This window comes from Cololabis saira, chromosome 11 (genome assembly GCF_033807715.1).
Source record: "Cololabis saira isolate AMF1-May2022 chromosome 11, fColSai1.1, whole genome shotgun sequence".
NCBI lineage: Eukaryota > Metazoa > Chordata > Actinopteri > Beloniformes > Belonidae > Cololabis > Cololabis saira.
The window spans coordinates 18,109,862-18,131,731 of NC_084597.1; the positions used below are offsets into that span (position 1 = coordinate 18,109,862).

A 21,870-nucleotide genomic window follows, 5' to 3' on the forward strand; every position below is an offset into this window, starting at 1 on the left:
TCAAAAAAAGCAGTGGTTGTCTCTAAGATTTAACTGGTGCTTTTGTAATCACGTGATCTTGATGCAGTAACACTTACAAGATGAACCTTGTAAAAGTTATCAAAAATTGGGTAAAGATCTTCAAGAATGGCATAAGGATTGCACAGAATAGTGTATAACAAATTAAATCACTTTCTCCTCTCTTGCACTGTTAAGCATACAGTCGTCCTAGAAAACCTGAGAAATTTGGAAAAATGTAGCTATATCTGTGCACGAGGGCCAACCTAATAGACCCTTTCAGCAGTCATGCACACCTACTTACCAACAGACACACACCTGCTTTGTCATATGATCCTCTTTCAGGTCACCTGTAGATGTAATCTGTGAAGAATTGCCTGCAAGTCTCCTTATCTGACCTGTCAGGCTTTAGGAAAAAAAAAGGCCCTGCAACACCTGGATTGTGGAGCAGTTTTTACTTTAAACACCCTCCTCTCTCCTTTTGTTCCCTCTCCCCTCTCCCTTTTCTCCAACTTCACCTCTGAAATGAGGAAAACATAGATATTTTCTGACAGGTTTCTTCTGGGGCACAGCGTTGGTGAGGGGTTCTTATATTCCCTCTCTCGGCTCATGTATTAGGTGATTCCAAGTTACATGAGTCTTAATGTATAAATCTAACCCCCAGCTAGACATTTTCCAGCAGAAAAGAGTTTTTTTTTTTTCTTTTTTAAACAAGAAAGTTCAAAAGAAGCCCATCCAGCCAGTGATGTTAAACTCACCTCTCTCATGTGTGGAATCCCAATTTTTACTCCATGCCTATGACTGCTACGCCTTGACCGTGTGTTTGTATGTTTGTCTGATGTGTGTGTGTGTGTGTCTGTGTGTGCGTGTGTGTGTGTCTGTGTGTGTGTGTGTGCGCGTGTGTTTGTGTGCGTGTCTGTGTGTGTGTGCGCGTGTGTTTGTGTATGTGTGTGTGTGTGTATGTGTGTCTGTATGTGTGTATGTGTGTCTGTATGTGTGTGTGTGTGTGTGTGTGTGTGTCTAGGCTTGGCCTCCGTGGCTGGAATGTGTGAGCCGGAAAGAAGCTGCAGCATCAATGAAGACATTGGCCTCGGCTCTGCTTTCACCATTGCACACGAGATAGGCCACAAGTGAGTTTTAAGACTTTTGAAGATCCTAATATAAAATATTGAGTTTGACATTGCTCCCTGATGCAAAATGCAGGGGGTGGCGAGAGGGCCTCGCTATGATTTCTTTTAAAGCCACACTGAGTGATTTAGAGGATGCATTTTATGGAAAAAAAAGAAACTCTTTTCTGTGCTTGACAGCATTTACTTGGGTGTTTGAAGTCACAACCATCTGTAAAACCTTGACCCATCACAACCCTGTTACTGCGCTTGGAGCATTCTTCGTCCTAAAATGTCTCATTCACTGAACGGTTCAGATTTTTCTGGGCACTGTGACATCACAGACCCGGTTCAGGGTAGAATTATCCAGCCCCCATCATTTTCATCTACGCTGGACTTCACATCTTCCTGCTTTTTCTGTAAGTCAGGAGTGGGAATGTTAAAGTCGCAAACCCCGATTTTAAAAGATGCATGCCCTGCAAATGATGCGGGTGGAGTCGAGTGGAGTAGCTGATTCCGCCCCTTAAACGCCCTCCTTTTTAGGAATAGAATTGTAAAGACATGGTGGAAAAAGACCCTTTGTACTGTTTCCCTGTGGTTTTTCGAGCAAAAACAGGTCACTGATCTCATAAATCTTTATGCCAACATGTTAGGAATTAGCTTATTTGCAGTCAATCCTAGAGTTTGATAACAGGTTATATACACCTTTCTTTTCTCTGTGCATCCAATAACCCAGTCTGTCAGTGCCATTCTAGATTAGTATGGAAGTCTGGGCTGTATCTCCGGAGAAACCTGCAAAGTTATAATGAATGACAGTATAACAGTGCATACGCTGTATTCGATCCTTTCTTCCATCGTAGATCCGGTCTAATGATTTTTCATCGCAACATTTGTGTGAAGTTGGCTTTTTGTGCCACATACATTCTTGTACTTTACTGGTACACTTTCAAAACTTAATAATCTATTACAACACAGTTGGGGGAGTAATCAATACAATGCAATTGAACACTAACCCTTGGTGTCCACTGGGACTTTGTTCTGTCTTATCACACTGGGATCAGTTCAGAAACTTGATCCTTCAAAAATATCCTGGTGTTTTTAGTTTTAGTGGACCAGAATGGAGTGACGCTTTTGAAATTCACCACAGAAACATCTGGTATTTTGTCCAGAATAAAACGTGGACACATCGTGTTACACTTGCAGAAGCATAAGCGCAAGAACAATTCAAGATAAAGCAGGAAGCGATGAGGCGCTGATGCCACAGATGTTATGAGGTTCATGGTAAACCATTCTGCCAGACTAGAGCAACGCTCTGAATCCTTCTTCGCCTCCAGATGTATTGATATTCGATTAGTTGCTGCAAGCCTTTTCAGATGCACAGATTGTATTACACAGAGCTTTTATAATCTTGTTTTGCTCGCAAAGTCTTCGACAGAACAAGTACTGACACACTAAGCCCATCTGGGGCAGTGTGGGATTCAGTATTTTGCCCTGGGACACTTCGACATACAGATGCAGATAGAGAGTTAACCTGTGACCTTCTGATTGAAGGATGACGGCTCGACCACCTGAACTGCCCTTACAGCTTACACAGATTTTGACACAATTTTCTGATGTCAAAATGAAATGATGTTTTTTATATTTTGCTCAAAATACCACAGAAATTCAGTTAAACAAACAAACAAACAAACCTCTCAACTCCAATACACCCCGCCTCCTCCGTGGTGCGTGCTTCTTTTCAAATTGGTGTCAAAGCTTTGTGCTTGTCACATCTGAAGTAAAAACAAATGCAGCGTGATGCCTGGTTGGGTGAAGATGAGTAGTGTGTTCTGTTTTATACTCGTAAGTTGGAATTTTAGAGCTCCTAGTTGGGAGTTAAAATTCAAAAGCACCTCGACGTTGAAAGTCCAACTAGGAAAGTTAGCAAAAACCTAATTCGTGCCTTGACCCCTTGCCCGTCGAGGGGGATGGTCGTCCTTCCTGAGTGTGGTTCTGCCAGAGGTTTCTTCCTGTTCAAGGGGAGTTTTTCCTCCCCACAGTCGCCTGGTGCTTGGTCAGGACGCGGGATCGTATCCTAGAAAAGTTTATTTTAATCCCTAAACTAGATACTTCTTATTATTGTCATTTTTATCGGCTTTGTATTAATTGGACAAATTTGGAATACGTATTCTTGAAGTGCCTTGAGATTATATTTGTCATGATTGTCACTCTGTTTCTGTTTAGCAGTTCCGTCTTAGTTTATTCATATAAATAAGATAAGATAAGATAAGATAAACCTTTAATAGTCCCACAGAGGGGAAATTTGCAGTTTACAGCAGCAAAGGGGATAGTGCAAAAACAAGAGGCATCAATAGAAAAGTAATAACGCAGTAATAATAATAACACACTATAAACACTATAAACAGTAAACTGGTATACAATAATAATAATAATAATAAGAAAGATAAATAATAAGAAATACTAGTATATAAAAAGATAACAGACGGATATTTACAGATGGATATTTACATAATTGCACGTTGCAATAAGTAAGACGTAAAAAGAACATGTTGCTATGTTGTTTTTATGTGCTAAATACTGTGATGTCACGTATGAATATTGGTAAAATGGCGAGCAGCAGCATTAGTAGTCCAGCATTTGGGAAGGTTCACAGCGTCCAAGCGCCTGGTCTTTTTTGGACTAAGTGGGTCTGGCATTTCAACCGGAGTCAATTCGGTGTGACATCATTCCCAGTTCCAGCTTCTTACTTCTGAGGTAAATGGAAAAAGGACTAAAAGATGGGGAGGTGGGACATTTCTGTTGTAGTAAAACGACCCCGGGGCTATATTAAGGTAGGTAATCTCTGAAGTGTGCATGCATGTGTACATTCACCCGTCTTACTTGCACAGCTTCCCGTGTTAGGCTCCAGTTCTGTGAAGGCAGAGGTTCATCTTTATTTCAACTCAGCTTTATTTATGTAACGTCAAATCACAACAAATGTCATCTCAATGCACTTCAACAATACCGTTCAACTCAATTCAAATTACTCCAGCCAATGATACGACAGTAATGATAAGTGCCTTGCTTAAGGGGCACCGGGCGACTGTGGGAAGGACAAACTCCCCATTAACGGGAACCAGACCTAGCAGAACCAACCCAGGAAGGACATCCATCTGCCTCAATCCGTTGGAGGTTTAGAGGACGGGAAAGAGAAGAGAACAACAACATATCAGGAACATCTGCTCAGAACAAGGAACACAGGTTATTAACAATAACAATGGCGTCATTAATAGGTTTGGAGTAGAAGAGAACAGAGTGAGGAGAAGTGCATCATGGGAGGTCTCTCAGCAGTGTATGCCTATAGCTGCATAAATAAGGGATATTTCAGGGCTGACAATAAGATTCATCAAAAAGGAAGGATTTAAGCTTAATCGTAAAAGGTAGAGAGGGTGTCCGCTTCCTGAACACAAACTAGCAGCTGGTTCCAGAGAAGAGGAACCTGATTCCTGAAGGTTCTACCTCTCATTTGTTTAGAAACTCTAGGAACCACATGTAAACCTGCCATCCGAGAGTGCTATGCTTGGAAAATATGGAACGATGAGGCCTTAAGGGTCACTCTGATTAAACTGATTAAACAATGTTTGACCGGAGCCTAAATGCCAAAACGCAGTCTTTAAATCCGTCCGACTCGATCTGCAACGTCTCAGAGACCCCTGTGAAAACCCCGAACTCCTCCGATTTTCAGATTCAGATCCCTCCATGCGAAGGAATAGGATCATGTTACGTTGGAGCTTTTGAGTTAATCATGACTTCAGTCACCCAAATCAATGCTGTCAAACTCAAGGAAAGGGATTTTTAGTTTTTTTTTTGTTTGTTTTTACATGTCCCCTTTTTTTGTCATCAACCAAATTTACTCCCTTCAAACAGGTGGTACACTTCAGGTTATAACAAACATAACTTAAGGAATTTAGTAAAACAACAGTTTGATGAATTGCTGTGAAATACGGTACGTTCCATCACTCGCGCCATCAAAGTTTAGTTAATGAACACCTGCTCATAGGTGACACATCATTAGCATGCAACGTATCCTGACTGGTTTTATTAATGCGTTTGGCGCTCGGGTAAACTTTAATTTTTTTTCTTGATCAGGTTCAGCTCCCTGGATTGCTTCATCTTTAAAACCTTAAACAAACATCACGACTCGCGTGTAGCTGTTTGTCCTTCACGGCAGGCATCCTGAACCACATCGCCGTAGTTTCCCTGATGCAAATGTCGGCGTCCGCATACCTCTGGCTCTTTCTTCCTGAATATAAAGCAAAATAATGATGATGTATTAGTCTACGTATCCCTCCTGAGAGAGTTCGGCATGCTGGTGATTTCCTTTATTATGTCTCGTGTCTGCTTCTGTTGTGGGGCAGTTGTAAAAATAGTCTCTGCTTCTAGAGGATGTAGAAAAAAAAAACCCCTCTCTGCTGTGGGGTTTCAACCAGTCTGATTTATTTCCAGAGTATTCTAAAATGTCATAAACGCCAGCCTTAGAAAAGCAGGTTCAGACTCTGCAGTGCGGTCGGGTTTGTTTTATACATTAGACTGGATTAGTTCTGCTGGACCAGAAGAAGTAGTGAGCTCTGACATCCCGCTTTAATGGGAGACTTTCTCTCTTATTTTTTTTTTAAAATGTAAATTTCTAGTTATTTTCTCGTGTAAATTCAGGATAAAATAAACTCTTTAGCATGAAACCACAAGGTTGGGAGTGTTTGGTGTCTCAGATCCAAAGGATTGGCGGTTCGTCCCCCGTGGCCTGCTCAGACCTGCAGGCGGTGATTGACAGGTAGGCATCTGAGTGGTGATTAGGTCTTCTTTTTTTTTTTTGTTGCTGCCGAGTTCCAGACAGGGTTTGCCCCTTGACCCCATCCACACAGCTGTTTTGGAGTTGAAGAGGTCTGTCTTTTACTGCCTGATCCGCCGCGATATACATCCCTGTCAGCAGCCAGGACTCTCCTCTCTAGACAGGGAAGTGAAATAAGGGCCACTTTTTATCATTCCCAGTTGCATTAATTTCAAATTGCCGTGTGTGTGTTTTCAGTTTTGGGATGAACCACGACGGGATCGGGAATTCCTGCGGCACCAAAGGCCACGAGACAGCCAAACTGATGGCCGCTCATATAACAGCCAACACCAACCCTTTCTCCTGGTCCGCCTGCAGCAAAGACTACATCACCAGCTTTCTGGAGTAAGTGGATGATGGTTGCTCCCTGTGGACTGTCTGATTGTGTTTGGCTTTGCCTGCATGTGTGTGCAGCAGAGTGAAGGGTGCACGCCTGTTTTCCTGCTCGCACACAGCTGTCTCGCTTTACAACTCGCTGCCTCTGGCTGCCCCTCCCGTTGTATGAAAGGCCTTTCCCACTTACTCACATCCTTCTCATCACCGAGACTCCCGCCAAACCTTCTTGTGGCTGCGTATGATAACTGACTACTTTCCACTCGTGCATCCTTGCACCACAATGCGGTTCCAGGGTGGTGATGTGTGGCCTCAGCTACTGCAAGCAGCTGTTTGGTGGACACGTCAAAGAAGGCAAAAAGTTGGCAACACACACACAAGTGACGGTGAAAAGCATTGACAGAAGCACCGGCCGGCGCAGTAAAACACTCCCTAGGGTTTCTGAACCGGAATTCAGAACCAAACCCATCTGGAAGCAAAAGCTATCACCTTGATCTTTGCAGAACATGCGTACATTGATCTTGTGGAGGTTTTCCTGGCATTCGACTGTAGTGCTCAGACTTCTAGCTTACCAGAGGATAATTTGAGTTTAAACCCGGGTCTTTCCATACACCCTTCTGCTGACAGATTACGTTTCATATCTGAGCGTATTAATTCATATTTATGTTCATTTGAGCTCAGTTGGATTTGAGGATGTTGCAAAAGCACAGAAACCCACAGAAAACATTATTATGAATTGTTTTACATTACATATTTTATTTAAACCTGAATAAAATATAAATAAATAATCTGCAAGTCTCATAAACACAGATTTATTCACAAATTGATTCAAATGTTAAAACTGAGGAAATGTGGAAGCTTCAGAAAGAAAAAAAAAAGCAATACATCTCAAAAATTTTGGAGTAGGCAGATGTTTACCTCTGTGTGGCATCTCCTCTTCTTCTAATGACAGTCTGTAACATCTGGGAAGTGAGGAGACCAGGAGCTGAAGTTTTAGGAGAGGAATATTGTCCATGTTTTTTTTCTTTCCATGGATTCTAATACGCCTTCTAGGGCTGGGCGATATGGACCAAAAGTCATATCTCGATATTTTCTAGCTAAATGGCGATACTCGATATATATCTCGATATTTTTTCTGTGCCTTAATTGGGGTTTCCCCTAAAGCATTATAGCATAGCATCTCTGTTAGCTTCATTTTTTTCTGAGGCAAACCCTTAAAAAAACAGTCAGTTTTAATACAAAGCCTCGTGCCAAATGTCACAAAGGTACCTTTAATAACAGAGATCTGCACAATATCAAAATGTATAAAAGAAATGAAATAAAAATAAACTGCCTGCATATATAGAATAAAAATGCTTCTTGAATAAAATAAAACAAATATCCCTTTCCTGCATAACAATTAAATTAAAATACACTGTGCAATTAATACAATGTAGACAGTAACAGGCAGACTTTTCCACTGAGGTTGACAGTTGTGCAAATAACAAAACATTTGTGCAAATCTCAAATAAAACATTCAAGTCAATTTGTCACAAAATAAGCTATATCAAAATCATTAAAAAAAAAAAAAAAAAAATTTTAATCGATATAAACGTCTATAAAAATTGTCTCGTACCATATCGTGTTTGAAAATATATCGATATATATTAAAATCTCGATATATCGCCCAGCCCTAACGCCTTCACACCGTCAGAGACGCAGGATTTGGGGGGGTTTGTCCTGTCCTGTCCCTTCCCTCTCTGGAGCCACCATGCAAAGATGATAGAAGTTTTGCTCGACCCAGAAAAACTGGCTAAATATTGTCTTTGGTCAGAAAAGACACCCACCACAGTTATAACTTTCACGTATGTCGGTTTATGTGTTAAACTTTTGGCTTTAGTTAGCTTTGAAGTACCTTACAAAAGGGTTCTGTGTGTAAAGTCCAATTATCCTCCCTCTCTGTCCCTCAGTCAGAAATCTGGATGCTGCACATGGTTCTGACTGCCAAGTAAACAACTTTGGCTGCGGTATTGGCCTAGATTCACTGTCTTGTTTGAGCATTGTGCTGCGCTTTTTTTTGTTTTTTAAGAGTGGTTTATGAATGCACTCACAGTTCAGTCATAGTTTATTCTCCCTGTCTGCATGCCAGTTTGTTATAAACTTTAAAAGGCCTGCAGTTTGAGTTTATTAGGCTTTTGACCTTAATATAAGACCAGTGCCTCTTAATAATTGTTTGCCTGATTTAATCACGCTGCTGTCTCACCACTACTTGAACCCTTTCCGTAACTACGAGAACGACCAGCGTCAGAGTTCGGCGATAGTTGATCATCCCGCTTATAGGAAGATATTTCCGCCCAGCGTAATGGGTTTGACTGATCCCAGCAGACAGGAAGCCTTCGCGACAATGTCAGTTAAAAGCCCCTGTGTTTGAGTGTTTTGTCTTCCCCCCCAAACCAATAAATAGTGAAGCTTACCCGAGTGCACGCAGACTCCGGACTGACTCGCCTCTCTCTCCCTTTGATGAGCGGTTTCTCTGAGAGACAGGAGCTAAGAAATGGGATCAAACGAGGAACTGAGAAGGAAACGGAAGAAAAATAGAAGGAAGAGAGGGGCAACGGAAGAAAAAACAAAAGACTTTCCTCTTTTGAGTAATGTTTAACTTCTGGCTAAAGGCCTGTTTTACTTGCATTTTTCTTGAAAAACGTGCAAGCCCTTTGAATCACAGATTGTTGGACTCTAACACATGATTTTCATGTTACGTAACAGCTTGTTAGCGTTAGCTAATGATGACTGACGCCAAGTGGGAGACAGAACTTTTCTTTACCATCCACTTGAGATGTTACATTTGCTTTAAAGAAGTAAAAAAAAGCAACCACAGCCAGCTTCCTACTTAGCATGAAGACTGGAAATGAGCGCAAATAGGAAGCTGTACGGTAGGAAGTTCGAGAAAACCTCCCCATGGTTGTAGCTATAAAGTTTGAGCAGCTTAATGACAGCATCTGATAACTCAGTTTCCCTGTTTCTCCTCTCCGGAAAGAACTAACAGCCTTCCGGGTCTGCCCAGGGGGCGGGGAGTCACAAGTAGCAATTTCCGAGTTCCTATTCGGAAGTTTTGACCAGAATGATCCCTGGGATGGATTTCTAAAGCCGGGCATACACTGTGCGGTTGTCGGCTCGTTTTGAACTTATTTTCCACTCGTGCGACTATTTTTTGGATCGGGCCAGATTTCGACCCAATCGTTGGTCGTGCCTCGTGCAGTGTACGTGGGGTTAACGACGAGAGATTAACACCTCACGATGAGCTCTCGATCACAAATCGTGTGCTCACAAGAAAATCAAATGTGTTTGAAATCCTGGCCGCTCCTCGTGAAGGTATCGCACAGCTGAAGCAGTGCTACAAGCCGATTGGCCTCATCCTTTCGCAGAGAGCATGCGCAATCTCTGATGTCACTATTTTTTGTAGTTTAAAGTGTTGCAAATTCATATTACAAATCATGTTTTAAAAGGAGAAAAAGAGGGACGTATTTCCCACGTCTGCCCAGCCAATTCTTTTTCCAAACACGACTTCGTCTTATCTTTTTTGATTTATCGCCACACAGAATGGCACAAATTGCCAAGGCAGAGCGTTTGTTTTTGCTGAGCATCTTTGGTGTCTCCCACTTCAGGGTTCCTCCTCCTCTTCTACTTCTTTTTGACATTGCAGTTCCAGTACACAGAAGTCTGACGTGAGTATTATGAACGTACAGTATAGTGTGAGCAGCCGGGTCGCATCAGAGCATTGGGATGTACAGTGTGAGACCATTACTCGTGGGCTACGAACTTTTGAACTCAGTGATCTAGTCGTGCAGTTTGAGATGGGGCTGAATCAAACGATTTAAAATATTGCACAGTGTATGCCCAGCTTAACTCAGGACTTCACCCACACCGGCTCCAGAAACCGACGCGGCTACTACTCGCCTCAACAAAGTAAACACGCGGCTGAGCTAACTGTAGATTTGATGCAGATGCTGGAACAGGGAAGTGTCCTCTTGTTCTCCAGGTGGAAAGAGCAAAATGAATGTTCTCGCAGCTTGTTCTCGACAGAACTTTTTTCTTGTTCAGCGTCAGAGAGCTGTTGTGCAATTGGTCAGAAATGTAAAGTGGGCATGGTTAATGTAGAGAAGCAGAAACATCATCCCCATTTTTCCACTGCTGCGGATGTTTGCACCGCAATTCTTCAGCAATCAGGAATAGTGACAAAAAAACCAAAACGTCCTCATCATCCTCCTCCATCAACTCCGGATTTGTCATCTCTGTTATCGTCGCCGTGTGGTCGCTGTGCAGTCGCTTTGCAGGCAGATCATTATGCAGTACTGTGTCTACTAGGGATGGGCGGTATGGACTAAAAAATGTATCACGATAATTTCTGGCATTTATCCAGATAACCATAAAAATGACGATAAAAAAAATACCAATTCAACTCCACCTTTGTAACTATAAATCTATCTCGCCCTCAGATCCGCCATTGTTTGTTACACAAAAACGTCATCAACGGGAATTTATCCTTCTTTCTTTCTTTCTTTTTGGCTCATTTCTTTTTCTTTCTTTCTTTCTTTCTTTCTTTCTTTCTTTCTTTCTTTCTTTCTTTCTTTCTTTCTTTCTTTCTTTCTTTCTTTCTTTCTTTCTGGCTCATTTCCTTATTTCTGGTTCATTTCTTTCTTTCTTTCTGGCTCATTTCTTTCTTTCTTTCTTTCTTTCTGGCTCATTTCTTTCTTTCTTTCTTTCTTTCTTTCTTTCTTTCTTTCTTTCTTTCTTTCTTTCTTTCTTTCTTTCTTTCTTTCTTTCTTTCTGGCTCATTTCCTTATTTCTGGTTCATTTCTTTCTTTCTTTCTGGATCATTTCTTTCTTTCTTTCTTTCTTTCTTTCTTTCTTTCTTTCTTTCTTTCTTTCTTTCTTTCTTTCTTTCTTTCTTTCTTTCTTTCTGGCTCATTTCTTTCTTTCTTTTTGGCTCATTTCCTTATTTCTTTCTGGCTCATTTCTTTCTTTCTTTTTGGCTCCTTTCTTTCTTTTCTTTCTGGCTCATTTCCTTCCTTCCTTCCTTCCTTCCTTCCTTCCTTCCTTCCTTCCTTCCTTCCTTCCTTCCTTCCTTCCTTCCTTCCTTCCTTCCTTCCTTCTTCCTTCCTTCCTTCCTTCCTTCCTTCCTTCCTTCCTTCCTTCCGCGTCGATTTAACGCAGAACCGTAAATCATCTTTACACAAAAACGTCATCAATGGGAATGTATCGTTTTTACCGCGAGATGAGAAATTCTTATCGTGGGGAATTTTTTTGACGGTTTATCGTGAACGGTAAAATATCACCCATTCCTAGTGTCTACTGTGCACACACTACGTGCATCCTAACATCAGGTTAGACAGTCTCTGAGTAACTAATTTGACATGATGTCAGGAGAAACTACTCTAGCTTGACTCTTTTTGATTACATACAACTACGTGATATCTCCAGACAAGTTGTTTTCAGCATTCATACAACCGGCGGAGGGGCAACAAATTTCTCTGTTCCAACCTTTACACTATTGGTCAAAAGACCACGCCTCTTAAATATGCACACATCTGTGGTGTTATTCCTGATGACGTAAATCAATGGATGTGACATCGAGACATGCAGACCAAACCTGTTTAAATGTACCAGAATGTGTTTATCTGCTGTGAAGTGGAGGTTGACTCTCTTTTGGACTCGGGCCCTAGTGGTCAGTCAAAGAATTTCAGTCTTGCAGGTTTTCATCAGTATCATTAATATTGTGTACTTCAGGTATAAAATTCTCAGAAAGGTATTTGCCAGTTCATAAAACTGAAAACTAGAAACTGCTCTTGTTTACATAAATACAGACATAAATAAAATCACCCACCCCGTGAAAATATCCTGGCTCCGCCACTGGATGCACTTAGCTTTAAGGATAGCAAGAAAACACATTAACATCTGGTTTATGTCGCAAGTAGGAAAGGTATACGACTATTCGTCAGTCATAGGTTAAAAGAAAAGGTCTTTGAACTGATGCGACTGTTGAAATCGTTGCGTTGAGTCTAGTAGAAGTCTAATATGATGCAGAAGAAATAGTTTCTGGCCAGCGGTCCTGTATTTAAAAGGTCCTTTTATTTGTAGTTGTGGCACTGGAACTTGTGGTTTGGTTTTCATTGACGCAGAAATCCTGCTGTAAATTTTTTTTTAGAAAGGAGAAAAAGGTCACAAAAGTGAGACAATCACACCGTTAAAGTAGAGTCGAACCCTCTTTAACAGTTTTGTTCTTAAAAAAAACAGACAAAGATGAATCTTGATCGGCTACTTAATACAGTCTGAAAGGACAGGACTGCTTTTTTTCATTTGGATATTTTAAATTAATCAAGGCTGCTCAGCCCGTCTCTGACTCTATTCCATCCCAGCAGCAAATTTCATTAGCATTCGTCGAGGCTGCAGCCAAGCATTGTTCAGCTGGAGCTGAGTTTGGAAAAAAAGAAAAGAAATAATCGGTGCAAATATCGTCACAGGTCTCTCTGATTGCTGCTTTTTATTGTTTTTTTTTCATTCTGAATTCAGATTTTCCATACTGAATGTCAGTATGGAAATTTAATTTTTTAAATGTAATTTCCTGACACATCATGAAATTAAAAATATACCCAAACTTCTCTGACTATGGTTGCTGTTGGTAATGACGTTGTTGACTCTCCCCAAAATGTCAACTTTTGTCTGAATAAAAAGATCTCAACAAACCCTTGGTGACGTCACCCAAACATTTTCCTAAACGTGGTTAAAGCCCTGCTTTTCTGAGCCGTGGTGTACGCCGTACTGGCTGGAGATGACTCCGCCCAGCCCCGGTTAATCAAAGAAATGGCCTGATCCAGGGCAATATAGATCCAGTTGTGGTGGTCTGTTAGTGCAAATAACAGCCCAACAAGCTATATTATCTTTATCTTGGGCCTCTTATTTACAGCAAAGTCGAGCCGATGGGCACCTTTGACTGCAGTTCAGCTGTCACTCAACAGACCCCAACTCATGCATTCATTGGTGGTTTAATATAATTATACCCGATGAGGTACGTAACATTTTACCTCTCGTCCAGCAATTGACCAGCAAATGACCAAAACCACTTTATGTACCAGTAGGGATGGGCGGTATGGACTAAAAAATGTATCACGATAATTTCTGGCATTTATCCCGATAACGATGAAAAAAATACCAATATAAAAATGTCTTTCTTTCTTTCTTTCTTTCTTTCTTTCTTTCTTTCTTTCTTTCTTTCTTTCTTTCTTTCTTTCTTTCTTTCTTTCTTTCTTTCTTTCTTTCTTTCTTTCTTTCTGGCTCATTTCTTTCTTTCTTTCTTTCTTTCTTTCTTTCTTTCTTTCTTTCTTTCTTTCTTTCTTTCTTTCTTTCTTTCTTTCTTTCTTTCTTTCTTTCTTTCTTTCTTTCTTTCTTTCTTTCTTTCTTTTAGGCTCCTTTCTTTCTTTCTTTCTTTCTTTCTTTCTTTCTTTCTTTCTTTCTTTCTTCTTTCTTTCTTTCTTTCTTTCTTTCTTTCTTTCTTTCTTTCAGGCTCATTCTTCCTTCCTTCCTTCCTTCCTTCCTTCCTTCCTTCCTTCCTTCCTTCCTTCCTTCCTTCCTTCCTTCCTTCCTTCCTTCCTTCCTTCCTTCCTTCCTTCCCTTCACGTACGTTGTGCGTGGATTTAACACAGAACCATAAATCACAAAAATACACAAAAACGTATCACGATAATTTCTGGCATTTATCCGATAACGATGAAAAAAATACCAATATAAAAATGTCTTTCTTTCTTTCTTTCTTTCTTTCTTTCTTTCCTTTCTTTCTTTCTTTCTTTCTTTCTTTCTTTCTTTCTTTCTTTCTTTCTTTCTTTCTTTCTTTCTTTCTTTCTTTCTTTCTTCTTTCTTTCCTTTCTTTCTTTCTTTCTTTCTTTCTTTCTTTCTTTCTTTCTTTCTTTCTTTCTTTCTTTCTTTCTTTCTTTCTTTCTTTCTTCCTTTTCAGGCTAATTTCTTTCTTTCTTTCTTTCTTTCTTTCTTTCTTTCTTTCTTTCTTTCTTTCTTTCTTTCTTTCTTTCTTTTAGGCTCCTTTCTTTCTTTCTTTCTTTCTTTCTTTCTTTCTTTCTTTCTTTCTTTCTTTCTTTCTTTCTTTCTTTCTTTCTTTCTTTCAGGCTCATTCTTCCTTCCTTCCTTCCTTCCTTCCTTCCTTCCTTCCTTCCTTCCTTCCTTCCTTCCTTCCTTCCTTCCTTCCTTCCTTCCTTCCTTCCTTCCTTCCTTCCTTCCTTCCTTCCTTCCTTCCTTCCTTCCTTCACGTACGTTGTGCGTGGATTTAACACAGAACCATAAATCACAAAAATACACAAAAACGTCATCAACGGGAATTTATCGTTTTTACCGCGAGATGACAAATTCTTACCGTGGGGAATTTTTTTGACGGTTTATCGTGAACGGTAAAATATCGCCCATCCCTATGTACCAGGCTGTGAATGATTAACTTCTTTTTCTACTGTTAAGTGGGACATTTTAGCACATGGGTCAATGGCGCCCACTTCTAGGGGTCGTTTGAGGAATTGCAGGTTTTTTTTCTTCCACGGTGGTGTCGGTTTAACAAGTTTGAGAGATAAAAGCTGAGTTCATGAGTGCTGAATGATTTTTTTTTCTCAAAAAGGAGGAAAAAGGGTCATCATTAGAAGTCCCTGACAGGTTTCGTAAAAATGTACCACAGAGACACGATACACATACATGTTGTTTTTTTTCACCATGTCTTACAACCTCTCACTTCAGGGGGTGGAGTCTGCCACTGAACCTTCACCCTTAAGTTATTTATGTCTTTACACCTTGCTCATGTAGTCACTTCAGACCAAAATATATGTTCTTGACCAGAGAAAAAAAATACTTGATCATAATACTTTTAATGTGACTTGGGAAGAGACGGGAAGAGGCTTTCACAGCCGAGCCGACGGGAATGTTTCTGCTAAAACAGGTGCCTCCTCAAACTAGTTTAACCCTTCAGTTCTGGATCTATCACATTTATTTCATGAATTTCCGACATTTCTGCACCATCTCCATAATATTAGTATTGGTGATGATAATAATAATGATAGTAATAACGTTTTATACAATAAAGAATACATAAAGTTACCTTCTGCATTTACAGTGATTCATAAAATTGTTTATAAACTGTTAAAGACGAAAGTTCTTTGATAAACACTTTATCTCATACGTCGGGCATTAAAGGGTTAATCCCTCGAGATAAACAACTTTTAAAAGAGTTTCTTGCTTGCATGTTGGATCGTTATTTCACTGAATTCAGCATTTTCTGCATTTTTAGTGGCATCTTGGGAGTAGTTTGTTGGACAACCTGCAGACCTTTTCTATTATTTCTTAAAGCGCCCTTTAATCTCTCGCATTTTTTTTAAATTGTCACAATAGCTGACTTCATGAAGCATAAAACTGTTTGCATGGGTAGGTGCATTCTCTTTCCCGTGCGCTCTCAGTGCGCCCAATTACAGTGTAGCTCCACGTTAATGTTGTCACCGGGCCCACTTTTCCTTTCGAGGGATGGAAGCGTTCCACGGCACGGCGCAGCTGCCACAGCTGGAAGGAACATGTTGTTATAGTGGAACGCTCCAGTAATAGTTTGCCTTGAGAGAAACGTCTGACTCAGGCAGAATCGGAGGAGGTGGAGATCAAAACCCTCGTCCTGTTTTGGTGAGTGTCTGTCATCACAGATGGGATTAAAGAGAAAAAAAAAAGGGGAAAAAAGCTCATCACCTCCAGCCAAAACAAACAGCTCGGCTGAACCACCTGCCGTATTTTTATTGTTTTACCTGCTAGAGTTCAAACCCCACTTTTATGTGCGTGTACATGTGTTTTTATTCTACTGGCTTTAATTCTGCTTTAACAGGGTGCGCATATTTCTACCTGACAGACAAGCTAAATCTAATCCGAAGCATTGGCTTCCCCTGGACGTTTCTGCAGCTTTGACAGCATTGTCTCTTTTTTTTTTTTTTTTTTTTCTTTTTTCGAGTGAAGGCAGTGACGTGCTTTCATGGTCAAATCAAACAACCAATGGAGCGGCTCCATCTTATCTTGGCATCTCTGTGTTAAAACCAGTCCTAATGTAGGTTTGCTTTTTTGACAGCTCAGGTCGGGGAACCTGTCTGGACAACGAACCTCTGAAACGAGACTTCCTGTACCCGACGATGGCTCCGGGGCAGGTGTACGACGCCGACGAGCAGTGTCGCTTCCAGTACGGCACCTCCTCGCGCCAGTGCAAGTATGGGGTAAGAAGCCAGCATCCTTCATGCTGCTCTGATGCTCACATCTTCTCCTCAGCATGACATGCTAATAGTAAAGTTTTAAAGGTCACGGTCATGTTTGTTTATATGAGGGCTGGTCCTGTACTGGACTGAACCCTCGGAGGGTAAGCAGTGGTGTATTAAAGTGGTAATTGCAAACAAATAGATTAAACAAACATAAAATCATCATTAATGCATCAATACAAAGTTAGTATCCAGTGTCCATTGGAATTAAATGTCTTTAAGTCAGATTTTTTTTTTTTCAATTGGTTTTTGTCAGATTTCACCAGATCTTTTTGGGTCGTGGGTGACAAACCTTAGTGCAGAGTTGTTTTACGGTTCCTAAATGGTGGTTTCGTAATCCAAGAGAACATCGAGACGGCAGAGCAACTGCTCTGGAAACCTAGGCAGGGGTGTGTTTCAGTCCTTTTAACGGAGGCGTGTATCAGCGATTTCGTCCTGATTACGCTTTCAGACGACCTGAGTAGTTTGACGGTTCCTAATCTGTTCCCGCGTGTCTCCGTTAGCATTGGCTTAAGTTTCAGAGCAGTCGTTCAGCCGCCTCAGTGTTCTCTGAGTAGGAGTTGTCTTGTCTCATTCGTTGCCATCTTTGCATCGTATGGGAGCGCAAAAGAGAAACGCAACAACCACTTCACCTCCTTCCGCACTTATCTTCCTTTATTTTTCCTTCATCTTTCCTTCATTGGGTGATGGCGTGGTAGGAGCATGGCCCTGTTACACTTCTGGCGTCCAAGGCTTTACAGTGGACGCCCGCTAGCAGAAACGCAGCTCTTGACAACTGATGGGAAAAATATTGGTAGCCTTTTTTGTTTTTAGCGCAGTGCCAGGATATTTTATCTATCCTTCATTTAAAATGTTTACGAGATGCTTAACCAAAGGCGCACTTTACTGATGCGGGCTGCATGCCTCGAGTGCCTCATGTTTCGTTGTCAAGTTAAAGCTGACCTTTAGGACACTGACGTGGGTCTTGGCTGTCAACAGCGGTCCGTATTGGAGGCCGTCTGTGAGTTAAGGCCATATGGGCAGTAGGGCTGTTCGATTAATCGATTTTAAATCGTAATCGCGATTATGTAATTAGAACGATGTTAAAACGTGAAAATCGTAAAATCGATTTTTCACTTTTTTTTATTTTTTTTAATTTATTTTATTTTTTTTTTACCTTGTCTGCACACATATTAATGATTGATACCATATTAATGATTGATGGAAATACCTCTCAATACCTGCGACAAGTGCCCCATCGGGGCTCTTTAGTGTAGGAGGGGGCGTTGTAACATGCCACTGGGCATCCCTCAAGCCAGATGCGGTAGACCGGCTCGTGTTCCTTGCAAAAGACTTGCAAATGTGAATAGCAAATGTAATGACTGACATTACACACCTCTACCTCCTTCATGGGTTGCATTATTATTTAGCATGCAAAGACCCAGTTTAGTTTAATTAGAAAATGTCTTGTTTTATTTAATTGGAAATATAACTTACTGTATGTTTGCAAGTGCTGATTTGCTGATTTTTTTTTTCAGAGATAAAACTTTATATTTTATTATATTTTTTAAAACTTTTTTTCAACTTATTTTACAGAGTTTTGTACTTTATTCATTCATTTTTGGTTTAATAAGAGCAAAGTTTGCACTTAAAGCCCAATGGGGCAAATGTTCAATAAAAAAACAGCATATTTGAAATCATTTCTTTGCTTTTTGTCAATTCACAAAATAATCGTAATCGAAAATCGGATTTTGAGAGAAAAAAATCGCGATTTTATTTTTGGGAAAAATCGAACAGCCCTAATGGGCAGCAGTCTAAGCAAAGAAGCCTAGACCCCATCACCTCGTCAAAATGAGGCATGCCCTGAAAGATTTCCTCTCTTCAGAATGTCCTGCCTTAAAGTTTTCCTAATTTACCAAATCCAGATTGAACATTTTATACAATAATACGTCTATATTTTGGTTCCCACATTGGCTTTCTCTTCAGCATTCTCTTGACAAAGACCATCTGGTACAGCGTCCGTCTTATCTGTGGCGTGCACCTGTGCATCTGTTGATCTCCCGTTCCTTTCTTTCCTCGCTCATGCGCAACAGGTTTAAGCTCGTCCACCTGAGGCAGCACCTCATCGGGTATTGATCCTCATCCCAGCTACCTCTCCCAGCTGCAAACCAAAGATAACCTGAAAATCTCAAACAGAACCGCATCATCTGTAAAACATTAGAGATGGGATCTTTTGACAACCAAACTGGATCCACTATGCCCTTTATAAATTCAGTGCTGGTTAGAATCAGCGACAAAAGGTGAACCCCGACGGGCGATGCAAACTTCATGTGCTGTGTTTGGATAGAGACTAAATATCTCGTAGCAACCAACTCGGTGCCCAATACTCTTGAACCAGGATCCTCCGGGGGTTGAATGCCTTCTCCGTAGGAACCGTGGTGATTATTTAATTCCGGTGGTAATTTGCTCCAGCTCATGTTACTCAGCTTGTACATCTAGAAATGTGACAACTTAAAGTAAAAGTCTGATATCAGGAGCTGGACAGGAGGTGCCTTCGCACACATTTCCCGACAGAAAGATGAAGGATTTAAATCAACACTCCCCTGATCTATTTTTTTTTTTTAAGGCTCTAATCATAATAATTCAACCTCCCTGCCCGACTACTGAGAAAACCTCAGTACACAGGCAGCAAAAGATGAATCAAAATGAGCAGCTGAAAGATTTTTCAAAGATTTGATGAGCAGTGATGCGATATTGCCTTGGATTACATAAATATTTGCACACACGGTGGAAAGAGAGACAGAGATTAGCTGAGATTATAGAGTTATTTCATTTCATTGAAAGAAATATCTGACAGCAGATTATAACAGGCTCCAAATCAAGCCCTGATATTTTGGCTCCTAAGCTCATAATTGCGGTTTCACAGCATGAAAGATGCGCATTTATGAGTGGATGGGATTTCCAGCTTTGATTCAGCGCAGGTAGATTGGACTTTTTTTTCATCTGGCAATCTGATCTGTTTCATGCAGCCATCTGCGAAAGAGATGCCCTTCAGTGACGGCGCACATGTAACCTCAGAAGAGGATAAAAAGTCTAATAAATGTCTGCTTTCTGGAGCAAACGCTCAGCCGTAAACTACTGAGCTTTTCCACATTCGGAGAAGTATTTCCTTATTGTTTACGATTACAAGAGCGCACGGAGAGGAACCCTGATAAGAAAGGATGTTTTAGCCCAATCATATTTTATTGTATGTCTTGTATTTGTATTTAGAAATAATAGAACACATTAATTTTGTAGTTGTAATCTTTCATCAGTTCAAGATGTTGCTTAAGACCCCATTATTTAGTGAAGACTGCGATAACAAAGAGTTTTATCAGTGCAGAAAATATTTAGCTCTGGCCAAAAATCGGCACCATATTTCTGCATCTTTGGCACGTGAAGGACTTTTGGCACCACGTGTGACCCGGCGCGGGCTGGGATGAGGCGAACACCCGGACCGAAACTGAGTCTGAGATTTGGGCCAGATACTGATGGGAAAAACTGCGTTTGGTTAATAGTTTCTTCCTCTTGTGAACTTCTTAACAGTAGGGAGGCTGTACCATCTCAATGCTGCGATCTTTGAGGAGGCAGGTGTTAACGTCGTGGGCCAAACTTTGCTTAACACTTCAGACTGACCCACCTTTTGTTTGCATTTCAAAGCAGTCAAGTTAGCAGCAAAAACTAGAAGTAGTCACTTCCTGTATGATTTTATCCATCTCTAACGTGGTTTTGAAGGAATTTTGGTCCATTCTTTTTTACTACATTGCTTCAGATCGTTGTTTTTTGTGCTGGTATGCATCGGATTATCGTCCTGTTGCATGACTCAGTTCCAGGCAAATTTTGGCGCCAGATAGATGGTCTCACATCCGTCTTTCATATACTACGGTACACAGAAGAGCTAAAGGTCTACTCAATGTCTGCAAGGTGTCCAGATCCTGTGGCTGCAAAACAACCCCAAATCATCACCCCTCCACCACCGTGCTTGGCAGTGGATATGAGGTGTTTTTGCTGAAATGCTGTGTTTGGTTTTTGCCAAACATAACTCTGGACTAGGGCTGTTCGATTAATCGATTTTAAATCGTAATCGCGATTATGTAATTAGAACGATGTTAAAACGTGAAAATCGTAAAATCGATTTTTCACTTTTTTTTTTTTTTTTTACCTTGTCTGCACACATATTAATGATTGGTGGAAATACCTCTCAATACCTGCGACAAGTGCCCCATGGGAGAGGCTCTTTAGTGTAGGAGGGGGCGTTGTAACATGCCACCGGGCATCCCTCAAGCCAGATGCCGTAGACCGGCTCGTGTTCCTTGCAAAAAACTTGCAAATGTGAATAGCAAATGTAATGACTGACATTACACACCTCTACCTCCTTCATGGGTTGGATTATTATTTAGCATGCAAAGACCCAGTTTAGTTTAATTAGAAAATGTCTTGTTTTATTTAATTGGAAATATAACTTACTGTATGTTTGCAAGTGCTGATTTGCTGATTTTTTTTCAGAGATAAAACTTTATATTTTATTATATTTTTTAAAACTTTTTTTCAGCTTATTTTACAGAGTTTTGCACTTTATTCATTCATTTTTGGTTTAATAAGAGCAAAGTTTGCACTTAAAGCCCAATGGGACAAATGTTCAATAAAAAAACAGCATATTTGAAATCATTTCTTTGCCTTTTCTCAATTCACAAAATAATCGTAATCGTAATCGAAAATCGGATTTTGAGAGAAAAAAATCGAGATTTTATTTTTGGGCAAAATCGAACAGCCCTACTCTGGACATTAAGGCCACATCACAACCCTTCGGTATATTTTTAAAATAATTATCACACCATTTGTTTTGGACAAAGATTGTTGTGGAAGGCTTTAGTAGGTAAGACAATTCAAAGTGTTTTAGAGCTACATAAAATCACAAGAAGGCAAATACAGTAATTCTATAAAACATAAGAATAATCATGAATTAATCAAACAAAATTAAAAATGAATTGTGCATATGTTGTCATATGCACAGCTAACTTGAACTATTTTCAGCCTGGATTTGAACATTGGATTTGCGTTGAGGCCTGTCTCACATCTTCTGGAGGACTGAGATTTCTGGAGCATAAAACTGAAACACACCTTCACTTTGTTTAGTCCTGACTCTGGGCGCCAGCCGGAGACCACTCCCTGAAGTTCTCAGGGTCATAGTTGGTTCATATGCCACCAACATGTCAGAGAGAAGACACTTGTATACAATGCT

General features: G+C 40.5%; 1 protein-coding gene across 1 annotated transcript in view; it reads left to right on the forward strand.

Annotated features, from left to right (window-relative positions):
• Positions 1–21,870, forward strand: part of adamts6 (ADAM metallopeptidase with thrombospondin type 1 motif, 6) — a 132,878-nt gene that overhangs the window by 34,628 nt on the left and 76,380 nt on the right. The window contains exons 9-11 of the mRNA XM_061733886.1: positions 1,022–1,127; positions 6,169–6,315; positions 16,430–16,571. Coding sequence (XP_061589870.1) covers positions 1,022–1,127; positions 6,169–6,315; positions 16,430–16,571 — 395 coding nt within the window. The remainder of the gene's footprint in view (positions 1–1,021; positions 1,128–6,168; positions 6,316–16,429; positions 16,572–21,870) is intronic.